The sequence below is a fragment of the Vigna umbellata genome, chromosome 1 (assembly GCF_029865625.1).
Source record: "Vigna umbellata cultivar VRB3 chromosome 1, Vumbellata_1.0, whole genome shotgun sequence".
Lineage (NCBI taxonomy): Eukaryota > Viridiplantae > Streptophyta > Magnoliopsida > Fabales > Fabaceae > Vigna > Vigna umbellata.
This window is the reverse complement of record NC_142165.1, coordinates 98,175,361-98,190,925: the sequence shown is the minus strand read 5'-3', so window position 1 is coordinate 98,190,925 and position 15,565 is coordinate 98,175,361. Positions and strand designations below refer to the sequence as shown.

At 31.9% G+C, this 15,565-nt stretch overlaps 2 protein-coding genes across 2 annotated transcripts; both read right to left on the bottom strand.

The window, feature by feature from the left end:
• Nucleotides 1-7,313: 7,313 nt before the first annotated feature.
• Nucleotides 7,314-9,201, bottom strand: LOC124819807 (Integral membrane HPP family protein). The gene is made up of 5 exons (XM_047291397.2): nt 8,716-9,201; nt 8,391-8,524; nt 7,933-8,080; nt 7,732-7,838; nt 7,314-7,635 (listed from the first exon to the last, which is right to left on the bottom strand). The coding sequence occupies exons 1-5, from the start codon at nt 9,026-9,028 to the stop codon at nt 7,594-7,596; spliced, it is 744 nt and encodes a 247-aa protein (XP_047147353.1). The 5' UTR covers nt 9,029-9,201; the 3' UTR covers nt 7,314-7,593.
• A 616-nt stretch (nt 9,202-9,817) lies between these two features.
• LOC124819817 (LRR receptor-like serine/threonine-protein kinase FEI 1) lies at nt 9,818-13,967 on the bottom strand. The gene is made up of 13 exons (XM_047291406.2): nt 13,711-13,967; nt 13,314-13,452; nt 13,155-13,226; nt 12,991-13,062; nt 12,817-12,888; nt 12,625-12,696; nt 12,470-12,541; nt 11,922-12,028; nt 11,621-11,794; nt 11,181-11,513; nt 10,823-11,077; nt 10,346-10,479; nt 9,818-10,250 (listed from the first exon to the last, which is right to left on the bottom strand). Exons 1-13 carry the CDS (start codon nt 13,787-13,789, stop codon nt 10,032-10,034), a joined length of 1,800 nt encoding a protein of 599 aa, XP_047147362.1. The 5' UTR covers nt 13,790-13,967; the 3' UTR covers nt 9,818-10,031.
• Nucleotides 13,968-15,565: the final 1,598 nt, after the last annotated feature.

The window sequence follows — 15,565 nt, the reverse complement described above, 5'->3', positions numbered from 1 at the left end:
GTAATCAAAATGAGTTATCACATTGATTAAGTTAACGAGAACTATTTTTATTTAACTAGTTTAGTAAAAATAAATATTTAACTAAATCCAGTATTTTGTTATTATTCCGAATCCAAATCCATCGAAATAATATTATCAAAGTCTATATTAAAATTGAGATATAACTTAGAATTTCGTTATAATTTTATTTTTAAAAAACACTTTCAATTATTAAAGGTGAGAGAGGTATTTAAATACTTAGTAAAAACAATTTTTTGTCACGTTATAAGAATAATAGGCATGTCTATATTCCAAAAGTAAAAACAGATTATTAAAGAATAATAAAACCGTGATTAATTCACATAATACATGTACTTCTAAGTAAGATTTTAATTTCGGATCCAGTGAACATAAATGATTTTTATTTGAAAAAATAGATAGTTATAGTTATAGCAATATTCGTACATACACACCCGCGACATCAATTATGTTTTGATTAGTTAATTATAATGTAAAAAATCATAACTTTAAATGTAATTATCCTTTATGAAACATAAAAAGAAGTAAAATTGAAGATAAGTATTGAATCTGTTGACTATAAAACAAAAAGAAAATAAAAAATACCATAATCCCGATGCAAACATTAAACACCAGTCACATGTATGAGGTGGATTTTTAAAAGAATAGCAAGGTATGGATGATTACGAACCAAAGGAAAATTTAGCGAAAGAAAAAATGGTGCTTACAATAAGGCAAGAACATGTCAGACAATGAAAGAGTAACACTGTCTTAATCTTTTGTCTCTTTTACTGTTCCTCGTTTTTTATTGGGAGTATTTGTAATACTCGAGTAGTAAATATCGATGAAAAAGAATGAAACGCTAGAACAAAACCCTCAAGAAACTAGGTTCTGTGATGAAGATGATGATGATAATGATGTTACATATGATTATTTTGAATACCAAGTCACAGAGGAGAGAAGAGGACGTTAATGGTAGAATAATTGAAATTGGTGGCTGAGAATGGCTGCGATTAGGGTCAACATGTCGTTCACATTCATCTCTGCTGTTAATTACGAATTTAATTTAGTTTAGTTTAATTTAATTGATTAGGATTTGGAAGGAAATTGCGTGAGGAAAGGTCCATGCTTAACGGCGTGTCATGAAAGATCCAATCAGAAGGTGCCACACGCTCCTGCCTTCTAAAAACGCTTTCCTACCAACCGAGTCAACCCCACCACACACCACAAGGGCTTCACCTTGATGCTGCCACGTGTACGGCCACCATGCCACCACCTGCCACGTTTTTTTCTGTCCTCTTCGGTCAAACAAAAAAAATTGGGAAAATCAAGAGGCGCGAGCCAGATTCAAGAGCAACCACACCAAATGCCTTCTGCAAACACCGCACTGGAATCTACACATCATCTGGGCCCCACCCGACGTTGACCTCGATGCCACGTGCCTTTTAATCTGCGATTCTGTATGAACCCTCCACAAAAAAAAATCTATCATGTTTTATTATATAAAATACTACAAACACAAAAGATAAGCATCATTAATACTCTAAACAGTACAGTGTACATAGGCTTCAATCTAGAAACCTTGCTTAATACAAAGATAAAGTGTCCCAATTTAATACATTTTTCTAAGCACTCAAACTCCTCTGTCTGTAACTTTTTTTTTTGTATACATACTTGTCTGTGATTCTTTTAGTGATTATATGTTTTTATTTCATAAATCTAGATTTTTTTCGTTAATTTAATTTCGATAAAATAATGTAATTGTTAGTTTAGTATTTAAATTAGTAATTATCCATACGTTTATAGTTTGAGTGGTATTTGAGCCAAAATGTGATGTTACAAGTTATAAAATGAAAGAAAATGTTATGGAAATGGAGAGAAGATAGTAAAATTATTGTGGTGATTATAATGATTCGGAGTGAGGTGATGAAGAGAGGATGTTGGGTATGGTAGTACGTAGAGTGATTAATTTATTTTGCAAACAGATCCGGTACTGAAAATGATGAATTTAATTGCCACGTTTTAAAAGGGGTTAGATTTATAAAAGGGGTAGATAGATAATTTATAGAAAATTTTGTAGTTTTGCGAAAAATACGAAGGAATCAAAAGAAATGACAAGACGGAGACAGCAGTGGCATCGATTTATGGCGCATTTTTTGTTTTATTTTATGGAATAAAGGGATTGATTGTTGAAGTTGAAATGCGATGAATGCAGAGTTAAAATCTGAGGAAGATTAAGGTGAAATTGTACATAGGGAAAGAAAGTGGTCATATCAAATTTCAGTATTTTAATTTAAATCAGATTATTTTCTTTTCCATTGTGGATGTATTTTCTCATTTTCATACAAGTATTTTTCATGAAAAAATCATGCTTTCAGGGACTCTTAGATAATTATTTATTCGAAAAAAATACACGTATGGTTGGGTTGCTTTCGTTGGACCCATGCTAAGGCTGTTTGCCAGTACTTCATGACAATGTCCTCTTCCGCTCTCAGCACACCAAGCTCTCACTCCTTTCACTCATTTCTTACTTCTTCTAAATTTCTTTACACAACACAACAAAGGAAGTTATATATAAAAAAACAAAATCAATATCAAAATAAAAACCATAACTTTTTTCTATGGGTTAAATATACATTTGTCTTAAATTGTTTTAAAATTTCTATTTCGTTATTAATATAAATTATATCTTTATTTTATTTCTAGTATAGACTATATACATATTTTATTTATATATTTTATGAAAATTACGTAAATTGTTTTTTTCAATAAACATATTTTTTTCGTACCATGAATAGAATTTTCATAATAAATTATAATATATAATTTACGTGTTCTTTATTAAATAAGATATTTTACGTGATTTTTATAATATATAAATATTAAATAAATATATAATTTATATTGAGAATGAAACAAAATATTTTAAAATAATTTAAGAATGTAAACCATGTATTTAATCTTTCTTTTCATTATGAGTTATATTGTTATTAAAAGATTGTGAATGATTTAAAAAATATAAATAAAATCGCTACAGAAAATGCTGTGTATCAAATTAATATATCTTCTTATTTATATATATTATATATATATATATATATATATATTATATATATATATATTATATATATATATATATATATAATATATATATATATATTATATATGGGTTTACCAACGCACGCCTGTTTTTCAGTTGGTACAATGTGTACCGGGTTTTAGTAGACAAAAATACCCTTATATATCATGAATTCTAAGTTTTAAGGTTAAGAGTATTTTAATAATTTTCATTCTCAAAACTAAAAACAAAAAAGAAACCTCAAATCCTTACTCACCTCTCTCATTACTCTCAACCCTTTCTGTTTCATCTTTTCATCTTTCTCACTCCAATCTTTTCTCTGTCATCCTACTATAGCCCCAATTGAAAAAATCAGAAACACTTGTCGTTAAACAATCTTACAAAAAAATGATTTTATAATGAGTTTTCATCTTATAATTTTTGTCTTATCTAATTTTATCTAATTTTATCCAATTTTCACAAGTATAAAGGAATTGGTAATTGACCTGGAAAATATCAGAAATACTCGCTGTTAAACAATTTCTTACAAAAAATGATTTTATAATGAGTTTTTATTTTATAATTTTTGTCTTATATAATTTTATCTAATTTTCACAAACATAATGACATCAAAGGAATTGGTAATTGGCTGGAAAAAATTAGAAACACTCGTTGTTAAACAATTTCTTACAAAAAAATGACTTTATAATGAATTTTCATTTTATAATTTTTGTCGTATATAATTTTATCTAATTTTCACAAGCATAATGACATCCGAAAGAATTGGTAATTGGCATGGAGGGTTTTTTTAGAGATGATTCAACATATGCAAATGATGAAATTAGAGAGGTTAGTGAAAATGGTGAAATTGAAGAGATCTTGAATGAACCTTTGCCTGAAGGTGAATATGTCAATGACTCAACTCTTTACAAAGGCAAATTGTTTAAAGACTTTCTGATTTTTTCAATTGGAGCTACAGTAGAGATGACAGAGAAAAGAGGTTTCAGTGAGAAAGATGAAAGAGAAAGGATTGAGAGGAATGAGAGACCTCAGGAAGGGTTTTGGGGGTTTCTTTTTTTTTTAAAGTTTTGAGAATGAAAATTATTAAAATACCCTTAACCTTAAAACTTAGAATCATGATATTTTTGTCTACTAAAACCCTGTACACATTGCTAAAATTTACCAACTGAAAAACAGGTATAAATAGTTTAACATTGTTAAAAAAAAAGAAGTAAATGTAGTGATTTATTAGATAAATTAAAAAAAAATTTAAATTTGTGAATCTGAATTAAACTTAATTATGATTTTAGTCTTCCAAATTTTTAAGAGATAATTTTAAAATAGTAATGCTAATAATAATATATGGTGTTCCGTGATTCTCTTCTCTTATTTAGTATTCTTAATTTCGAAAATTTCAGTGTTGTTTTGAACATTTTGTGTATCTAGTTATACCATGCTATCTCGTCCCGTCAAAGAAACCTAGGAATGATTTTATAGCCATTATAGGTGGTTTAAAAGAGAGATGAGAAAAAGATAAGAATGGAAGAAAGCATCCAAATTTAAGAGAGTTAAAAGAGAATCTTCCAAGCATCCTGTCCAAAAATGCAGAAAATCTTCTTGGATTGACATATTCATGTGAGTGAGAAAGAAACACACTCTACAAATAAAAAGAAAACAAAGAAAGCAATGGCCATCAATAAGGTCTTGTCTATTTTAGCACCCACCCATTTGGTTTTCTCACTTTATGGCTTATACTATTTCACACCAACAAAGACCATAATTTCACTCATATAAAAAAATGATTTTCTAATATTATTCTGGAGTTAGAAAATATATTCAGTACTAAAAGAAGTATCCTCAAAACAGTACAAAATTCCAAGTTTATGAACTTGGAAATCACAGATCAATAAAAGTATATAATCGCTACAATTAGAAAGCAATGCTAATTAATCTATTTATATCGTAAAGGTAGAAATTTAATAATTATGTTTTCCCGACAAAACGGTAAGTTTTATTCTAAGTAAGCCTTGTGAAAAAAATACTTATATAATTACTTTACTATTGTGGGAATATGATCATGGAAGTTAGACGAATAATTTTGAAAATATTATAGTCGATATTTTACTCGTATCTTTAAAAGTACACTGTTCATTAATCTAAATTTATTTAGTAGAATATCAACCAGTTTTGAAAATGTATAAATTTTTTTGAAGACTTTTTTTTTGTCAGCATAAATTTTGAAGACTTGATCTAGTTTATAATACATTTTTAATTTAATAGTTGCATTGATAAAATTTAATATGAAGAGATAGTAATAGAGTAACATTAGTTAAATGTTGTCATGAAATGACTTGGTTGCTCTTTGTAATTTTTAAAAGTATTAGTAACTCGTTATTACAATAATACACAGTTACATTATCTATATTTTCTATATGCATAGTTTTGAGGAAATATAAAAATATAAAAATATAAAAAAAAAAAGTTAATAGAGAGAAACTGTATGAAGAGTTAGTCCTAACTTCAATTCCTTCCAATAACTTTAAGTATCATGGTAGTTATAAATTTAACACAAAAAGAAGTAATGTAAACTTCAAAAGTGATTAACCTCAAACACTTGATAAAAAAGAAAAAAAGTGAAGGAGAAATAATGTAACACTCAACCCAAACTCTATCCATTGACATCACCGCTCATGTTCATGCATCATCTGTGGGCTCCTCCTTGTCGTGCATCATCTCATGCATCCCATTAACTCAGTTTTGTGATTTTCCCTTTCATTTCTGGTTTATTCAAACTGAATGATGCGTACAAATGAAGTAGTGTGGCCAAGAAGTCGGTGTAGAGACAAAATTCACTTGAGAAATCAGACCCTAATTAATCATTGGATTTATGACCTAATTAACAAGGGCTGCGATTTTGCTATTTGAGATAGGAGCGTTGTACAATTATGACCCACTCACTAATCCAGTATTTTTGCTATTAAAAAGAAGTTAATTAGTGATGTTTAAGATCCCACTCTAAGAGGGTTGCATCACAATTCGCACATTACAATTCAGAATGTGATAGCGAGTTCACGAAGCTTAACACCAACCACCCATTTTTGCGCAACAGAACAGAATCAACAACCATTTTCTCTGAGTCAATATGTTCCACTGCGGTGCCTCAAATAAAATTAAAGGGAGTTTATGTTTATGTGTCGTGTGTTTCAACTTTTAGGAGACCATGCCACCGGGTGCTGTAGTTGGCTTAGTGGGTTCTTGTTTGTGGACCCTTTAGCTTTATCATTCGACCTTCTTCTTCTTCTTCTGCTTTGCTTCTGTTCAAATTGCACGGCTGTCTGATAAAGAATGCCACAGGAAGCTTCACATTACCCAATCCAATCATTTATTTATATTCACATTTACATTTTAATCAAGTTTCACTATTTACCCTTCAATTTTAATATGGATTAATTGTATTTGGTTCTTGGATTTCAATTCTGCAAAGCTACTCTTCCGTGAATTAAAATACTTAATTTAAGTCTTTAAACTCACAGTTAGATATTAGGGAGTAAACTGCACAATCGCAATACAGAGATAAAAAAAATGTAATTAAGTCTTTTACTATGTTGTTCGTAAAAATATTACTTTCTTGATTGATTACAAACTACTATTCTACACATAACTTTTTAAGTAATTATTAAAAAAGAAATAATCGTATCCCAATGATAAGGTAAGATTGGAATATACCCAGTCATTCAATTTTAATTCTATTTTAATTTTTATAGACAGCTTTTCCTTTACAAGTACAGGTTTAGAATACCTTATTTTGTAAAGTAGCTTAATTTAAAATAACTTCCTCTGAAAAAATTGGAATAGGAACTATTTCCCTGACTACAAGCCCAAAAAAGCATATGAAGTGTTCATAATTGGTACGAATAGTCTTTTATAATGTTTTTTTGTTCCAGTGAAAGTTGAGCTGTTCCTTGCATGTGGGTTCATGTTAAGCCCACAAGGAAGTCAATAATTACGAAGATGTTAGATGAGGATGGATTACATGGCATTAACATTATTGGAACAACTTTTATTTGTTGTTCCCGTTTAGGCCCAATCACTGTATCAAAGAATTTGCAGGCATTGACTGATGTAACAGACGATGCTTTTGGATAATGTACTGTGTTATTCACTTATTTGTCACAAATTTATTGCACTTTGTTCCTGCTTTTGATGATTTAGATCCCTTTTAGATATGGCTTTTGACTTTATAATAGAGGAGGCACAGTTTGATATGCAATGCTTACAAGTCATTATTGTCAAATAATTTTCTGATCAAGTACACTCAATGAACACATTGCAAGACCAATAGCTGCAAATGAGAAGATCCATTTAATCTCCAGTTTTGACCTTGCCTCGTGAAGGAAAATACAGGACAATTTTACTTTGGGTTGAGGATGCTATCTACTTACAATTATGATTCTGATCAAAGAATGTTCTGCTTGGCCCTTAGGCAAATCAAATTGGAAGAGACCGCAGAAGAGATGTATCAATGCGCAGAGAGGCGATCAAAATTTGAAATTTTTCTTGAAGTATATAACCACCTCTTGCTGAAAAAACATTGGGGATCTTATAATTAGCAAACTTTTGCAATGAATAACTCGTTTAGCAGTAATGTATGTTTCAAGTAACAACAGATTTCTCACCACCAAACTAAGCAGAATGCATGCCGCAGCCCCGGGATACAAAGCATACCAAAAATTCAAGTGATGGAACTTTGGACCATCAATGAAAAGCAATGGCATGCTAGCAGCTGCATGTATCATTGGAATAAAGTTAACCAGAAAATTTGGAAGCTTTAATGAGTTTATTCAAACTACAACAAAATAACGTTGAGGAAAAAATACCTGGGGGGTGAACGGAGTTGGTGCAAATCATGTAAGCAACGGATGCTGCAATACTAGCACTCCTGGCAAGCCATCCGGGTCCAAATATTGTCAATGCCAAAACACCAATTGCTGCACAACCTATTTGAGCCATGAACATGCTGTACTTCTGCATAATCACATGTGGGTTATTTAGTTCTGATGTAAACAATTAGTTTTGTGGGGTGATTTTATTTTTGGTCTATATATGTTCTAAACCGAAAACACGCAGGTCTTATTTTTTTTAAAAAAAAACAATGACCACTGTCAGGTTTAAACGTGACTCTGACAACTAGACGAACCCTAATGAGTAAGCAGATTCTGATAAATTGTTTTTCACTTGTAATTAGTAAAAAATGAACATCTGTAATAGTTGAAAATGTGGAAGAGCATATGAAAATTTAGACACAGTGCATTCAATTGATTAAAAGCAATTATACCCTGGCAGAAGGGGCAGTGGGAGTGGCAAAGAGGACAGTGGAAACAGCCCCAAATGGTGCAAATGCGATTGAGAGTCCTTTTGGTGCCAATAACTGATCAAGCTTTCCCAATACTGCCATGGCCGCAAATGCCCCTGTTCAATTAATTTCTTTGATTAAAAGAAAAAACATTTAAAGCTGCCAAATTTTAGTGAGTTACTAGATGAATTGGTGTAGTTAGGAATATCCTACAGTGGGTGGTTCCAGTGAAATCATGACTTCAAATTTCCTGAAAAGAATCGAGAGGGGGGGGGGGGGGGGGGGGGGGGGGTGGGGGGAAACTAACCAGCAGAGGGCCAAAGAATGTCACTGAGGGAAGGAGTGGAAGGGGCTTTGAGAGGCTTCCAATCATCCCATATAGATGGAGAAGCAACGTTGCTTGATGCCACGATCCGATATCCTCTTTTCCTTCCCTTTTGAATATATTTATGATTACAGTTAGTAGCGGCCCAATAATCGAACACTACTACTCCCTTGCGTTTGATGGTGGTGTTAGAACAGAAGGAAGCAAATGAAGATGATGAAGGTAACGATAATGGGAGCGTACAATTGGTGGCAACATTGCCAACACCGACCATTCCAGATGACGTTTGACTCATCTCTCTAGTCTTCAGTTTTGGACCGACCGCTTAGAGTCTCGAATTCTCAGAGTCCCTCTATCAAATAACGGAGAAGGTGAGGTCAGGATCGTGGAAAAGCAAAGGCCGTCGAGACTTCAAAAACGAATAAGCCTTTGAAGAGAGCCAAAGGGCGCCCGTTAACAACATGTAACCTTTTCTTTTTGTTTCCTAATACTTTAATTTCAATGCTCTAACTACCTATTATTACTTTTGCATTACACAAGACAAAATCCTATCACATCCACCACCACTAGCCTCTCATTTCACTTTGTGGACCTAACCTCTACTTGGGTTTTTCACATGTCATCACTGTAAGCCCAAGTTTCACATTATTACCTTTTTTTAATCCTCCTATACTTGTAGGCATTTCATTCAAAAATAAAACTCTATTGCTAAATAAAAGAGTATAAATTAATTTCAAAGATTAAGTTTAAAGGATTTTTATACTATCATCTCAAAAGAAAACGTTTATAATATAACAATGTCAATTTTCCAATAATTACTTTCCCAATCATACATGATGATTTTTAGTCACTAATTAGTTGACCAGGTAAAAAACATTATAATAACATAAGCTCCGAATTCGATTCATTCATATGATCGATTAAAAATGTGACCTACTTAGGAACGGACTTTTTATAAGCATAGAGACGATAATAACGCATATGAAACTATTATGGCCTTTTTCTTGCGCAGAGGTAAATTAACGTTGTCGGTTAATAGTCTTTGGAAATTGTTGACCAAAAAGCTCACATTAAGAATGCCTAATTGACCAAAATTGTATGAGAAAGTGATAGCATTGCTGGAATGGAGGCCATTCCAAATATAAAAACCCGCTACAACATTGAAGGGGATAAGTGTTTAGGTTATTCACAAGAGGACATTTGCAACAAAGTAAAACTAGAATGTCACACAAAGGAAAAGGAAAACATAGGAAGGGTGCTGCGGAAATAGCATGATTGGATAGGATTTACTTTTGTCATCAGTAATCTGAATCAGACTCATAAAACTCGCTTGGACAGGACATAACCTCTTGCTTCAGCAACTGTAACACCTCGTTCATTGATGGACGATCATCTGCATTTCCATCTGTGCATCTTAATGCTAGCTCAAGAATAACTTCAAGGGTTCCTTCATCTGCAATTCTGCATCTTTTGTCCACCACGTCTTTCATTTTGTTATCTCTCAGTAATGTGTTCACCTGCAAAGAATTGCCTAAAGCTCAGTACATTTATGTTGGAAAAACTTTCCTGCGTTACCAGAGATTTGCATTGAGGGTTAAAAAGCTTAGCTTACCCAACCAACAACATTTAAACCTCTTCTCACAAAAGATGGATCTGTTGGCCTCTTCCCAGTTACAAGTTCGAGTAAAAGAACTCCAAAGCTATACACATCCGACTTCTCAGTTGCTCTTCCACTTTGTAGATACTCTGGTTGACAGGTAAATTATAAACCACCACTCAATCAATATTAAATTCAGAAAATCACTTGATACATTTTTGAATAATTAATAGGGTCTTGTTACAGGGACAACTTGAGTAATGCTTTGAATAGTATTCTTAGCATTTATCAGCATTTGGCCAATTAATACATATTGTATACATTAGAAATAATTATCTACCATATCATTCAGCACTCTTTTAGCACATTTGGTATAGGTCAATTGAAAATTTGATTAGTGAATGGAATATGATCATCTTGAATCCAAAAGCCCAAAACAAAATAAAGGATAACCAGGCCACCTATAAGTATCCAAAAGTAGTAAATACATACCTGGTGCCAAATAACCAAATGTGCCAGCTACCACTGTGGTAACATGTGCCTCCTCATCGACCAAAAGCTTTGCAAGGCCCAAATCGGATATATGTGACTCCATGCATTCATCAAAGAGTATGTTGCTAGATTTTATATTACGGTGAACAATTTCTGGGCTGCATTCGTGGTGCAAGTAAGCCAAACCCCGGGCAGCACCAAGAGCTATCTTTAGGCGATCACTCCAGTTCGGTACTAGGATTTCTTGAGTATTTTCTGAACAAAGGATTGCATAACAATTAGAAAATTGCACAGCTACAGGACTGAGTCATCACAAATTTACAATACATTTTATAAAATTTACTGGCTTGAATCGTACCATGCAAGACATCATCTAAGCTGCCTAAGACCAAATAGTCATAGATAAGGAATCTTGAAGAAGGAAGCCTGCAGTAACCACGCATATTTACAAGATTTGTGTGTTTGATGCTCCCCAAGATCTCGAGTTCCCTTTCAAACACTTGATCGGACCCTTCATAACTTCGATCAATCCGTTTAACAGCAAATAGACGACGATCATTCATCTCCATTCGGTAAACAGTACCATATCCTCCGGATCCTAATATATTCTCTTCATCTAGAGACTCCAGCTTCTCTACGATCTCAGACGATGTGTACGGCAGATCACCATGGAATGTAATAAGTTTTGCGCCTGTTAAAGATTATGTTAGCATCTATGAATAAAGAGAATATTTTCTTTTCTTTTTTCCTTGGTAGTTAATAGGAGATTGTCAAATTTGAAAATATCACTCTTCTTACTAGCTCCTGGATGAACTTGTTTCTTGACTTCCGTGTATCTCTTTGCAGCTCGCTCTTTCTTTGATATCAAACGAGTCCACAGAAATGAAAGCACCATGACAAGTGCGATACCCATAATTGCAATTGCATAAATTAACAGTACCTTCATGTAACGTGAAGACCTTTTGGCAGGGACTGCATATATTGAAGTGATAAGGATTATCATACAAAACAGTGACCATAATTCTTTAATATGTATTTAGTTCTAAATCAAGGAAATTAGATAGTATTTAGGAAAATCAAATTCAAAGGTAAGACTTGCCTGCAGCTTGATCACTTTCAGCATGGGGGAGCACCACAGGAAAACCAAGTGATGTCCGACATGGCTTTTCGATTTGCCGCCCACAAAGATCTGAATTTCCCTCAAACCTATTTACATGAATTTGTCATTACAAAAGTAAAGAAATAATAGAAACCAACGTGCTGCTCATAGTGCAAATACATTAACATGATAACAGATATAGAAAACACAAGAAAATCCAAAATTCTTAGTGTCAATGAAAATCCAAAATCCAACAGCCAAGAAAACTTAAAAACACAAAATGATTTTTTTTACCTTAAATATTAAAAAGATAGAAGGCAGAAGTTCAGAAATCAAAAGTGAAATGTTGACTTCAGTCTTTGATCCACAATTTTCACCATTCAAATTCAAATAGTTTACAAATAATAAAACACTATGTTTGACTCCAATAATTTAAAACACAACAGTTACCAAGTAAACTTATCACCCTACTGTAATGCATGAGTGCAAATAATTAGTCTGCATGTTACAAGGTATAATATAAACTGCAATAAGGAAGGAGTACATACGAGTATTTGCTAAAGGTGCTCAGTACTCCAATGTCAGGAATTTCACCAGAAAAGAAATTGGTAGTCAAGTTCCTAAGACAGGGAGAGTGAGCATAAATGAATCATAGAGTTATTAACATCATTATGCCAGAGAAGTTTAAGTTATACTGACTTACAGAATTTGCAATTGTGAGAGACGGCCAATAGAGGAAGGTATGGCACCTTTCAATAAGTTACTCGATAAATCCCTGTATTTAAACTATGTATTAAATTCCAGATAAATTAAAATGCAGTTGAGAAACAAAGTGTAGAAACAAGCTCAAAGAATCATAAAGGAACAGTGAGAAAAGCAAGGAACAAGGAATTACAATATATTCAAATATGAAAGATTTCCAATGTTTGACGGTATGCCTCCTTCAAAAAAGTTACCCCTCAAGTACCTTTGAATACAATCAGATGAGACACATCACCATCGACATAGCATAAAAGCAATTTATATGAAATTGATAAATACTTCTTTAGGATTGAACCATTTAACTTACAGTGCTCTTAGATCAGAACAATTGGTAAGTTCATTAGGAATGGTTCCATGCAAGCTGTTCTGATGAAGGGCCCTGATTCATTGCAAGCCATCATATGGAATGAGAATGATAAAAGTCTCATGTGCAAGTTCACCAATGGTGAGGGAAATGTGTTTTCTACTTACAGCCTTTGTAGTCCACTGAGTTTACCAATGCTGGGAGATAAAATTCCTCCAAGTTGCATGTATGGCAGATTTCTGAAGAACAAAACATAAAGTGTTATACTGAGCTGAGAAAGTGGGAGAAAAAGGAAACAGAATGAAGTGCATGTGTTGTTTGCTTACATTATGCGAACTCTTTGGTCATCGCCAGGGTGGCAAGAGATACCAGTCCATCTACAATGAGTCTCATCAAACTCTTGCCAGTTGCTCAGAACATTCTTAGTATCATTCAAAGCACTTTTTATTTCCAACAAGGTCAGACCTAACAGATGAAAAAACATGCATAAGAGAATTAAAGTTCACAACTTTAAACTCCAGTTTTCACAAGGAGAAGCGTTTTACAAAGATTTGGAGAGAGAATGATAAAGATAAACTCCCAAAATAGCTAAGGTGAAATGGAAAAAGTACCCAGAATGCATTTATTCTTCTCCACAAAAGAAAAAAAAAATCATAGGAAAAACTAAACAAAACATGGAAGAGGATTTGAAGCAGAGAAATAAAAAAGATTCATGGCTCTAACCATCCAGGGTGAGAGCAAGAGAAGAAGGGCAGAAAACTGTGACCATAATCGCCAGAGAAATGCATGTTACAATCCCCATTTCCAATCTCTCAAAAAATTTGAACTTTCTATGTGAGAAACTGAAACTAGTCACCAGAAGAGTATGACTTTAAAGTGATGATCAGTAGGAAAAAAGTGTGAGTAGGGTTGGGAGTATGATAATAATGTAGACCCAGATGTTACCATATGATTTAACTTTCATGAACTCAAAATAACTAATATATAGAGAAAACAGTGAGAATAATTTCATGCAAAGGTAAGAGAGTGGTCTCATACTACTCTGATATTTACTTTTTTTTATTGGTTCTAAGACTTAATTTATTAAATATTTTTATAAAGAGAGGGAAAAAGGACAAGTATTTTGAAAATCGGTATGAAAAGCGGTGCAGCAGTTGTTCAGAGCGAAATTCAAAAACAAATTCTTGAACCACTCGAGTATGTGAGTGTAAAGGATACTCGCCATTATGTTAACAAAAACAAAATTTGCCATCGACAAGAACTAATAGAGATGAGAAGTGAAAAGCCACAGCAGCAGGTAGCGCGTGGTAATTTTTTCACAGTCCCAGAGAAATGTCAGATATATTTAATCTAATTTAATATTTAAATTTTAACAATAATAATAAAAAGGAAGAATTGCACAATTAGGATGAAATTATTGATGGATCCTATGTTCTTGTTTTTTCCAGTTTCAAGATAAATTTGAAGTGAGTATATACAATAACAATTTGATTTCTCTATTTATAACCTATCTTATACTTTTCCTTTTCAGTTCATGTCTTTCTTACAATAGATATTTCTATCTAACTTTTATCATTTTTTAATAATAAAAATGAAAAATAATTATCCAGTTTTTTACACAAATAAAGGACAAAATATGCGAACGTAATTTCTAATACATCTTAATTGTATTGCTACAAAAGAATGTTCATTATATTGTCTTAGCTTTTAAAGACATGTATTCATACAAGTTGTTTATCTTAGTTAGTTGATATAGTTTGTGTATATTTAGAAAATATTATCTGTTAAAAATAATATATTATTTTATAAATTCCATAAAATAAATTCAACCAAACAGCATACTTCTTTGTTGATAAGCAATATGTAAATTCTCATTATATATGTTAGTATTGAAGTTTGAAGTTGAGATGTATATAATCCTCCCTTTATCCATCTATTCACTAATTTAAACAACTTTCTTCATGAGTATCTTAAGATAAAACAATTGATACTATTTTTTTATATATTAGAACTAGTTTATGCATTAGATAATCTGAAAAGGTGTAAGTATAATTTATTTAAATTTTCATTAGTTGTTTATTCATTAGCTTAAGAATAAGAAAATTTGATTTAAATTTTTTTCTAAAGATCTTAAAATAAGTTTTCCCGACATGTTTGTTTATTTAGATGTGAAGTTCAAACTAAATTTTGTTACAGTGCTTTTATTTTATAATATATTTTTTTTCTCAGTACAATTCAAATTTTATAAATTTGTAACATTTTCTTCTAATAAAATTTTACAAGACTGAACATTTTAAGCATTACATACATTTTTTTATAAGAAATACTAATTAAGGTTAATTATAATTAATTCTTTTCAAAATAATATATTACAATACGATTGTGGCTAACAAATAATTTAAAAAGATTTGGTGAAATTTTCTACTTTTAAATAAAATGTTGATAATGGGATTATATATTGAATAATAAACTCTAATTGAAGTCGAAATATAATTTTTTTTATAAAATAAAAAAATATATATCATCAATAATAAATGTTTCTAATGGTAAAAGAGGGCAAAAAATTAAAGTAAGTAAA

What these genes read in the sequence shown, in the direction of transcription:
- LOC124819807 (XM_047291397.2), bottom strand. Translation starts at nt 9,028, where the DNA reads ATGAGTCAAACGTCATCTGGAATGGTCGGTGTTGGCAATGTTGCCACC. An exon ending in CCACTGCCCCTTCTGCCAGG is followed by an intron (nt 8,081 to 8,390) that starts GTATAATTGCTT and finishes GTGATTATGCAG; the next exon opens with AAGTACAGCATGTTCATGGC. An exon ending in CAACTCCGTTCACCCCCCAG is followed by an intron (nt 7,839 to 7,932) that starts GTATTTTTTCCT and finishes TGATACATGCAG; the next exon opens with CTGCTAGCATGCCATTGCTT.
- LOC124819817 (XM_047291406.2), bottom strand. Translation starts at nt 13,789, where the DNA reads ATGGGGATTGTAACATGCATTTCTCTGGCGATTATGGTCACAGTTTTC. An exon ending in CTTTCATATTTGAATATATT is followed by an intron (nt 12,697 to 12,816) that starts GTAATTCCTTGT and finishes GTTTAAATACAG; the next exon opens with GGATTTATCGAGTAACTTAT. An exon ending in CTTAGATGATGTCTTGCATG is followed by an intron (nt 11,078 to 11,180) that starts GTACGATTCAAG and finishes TCCTTTGTTCAG; the next exon opens with AAAATACTCAAGAAATCCTA.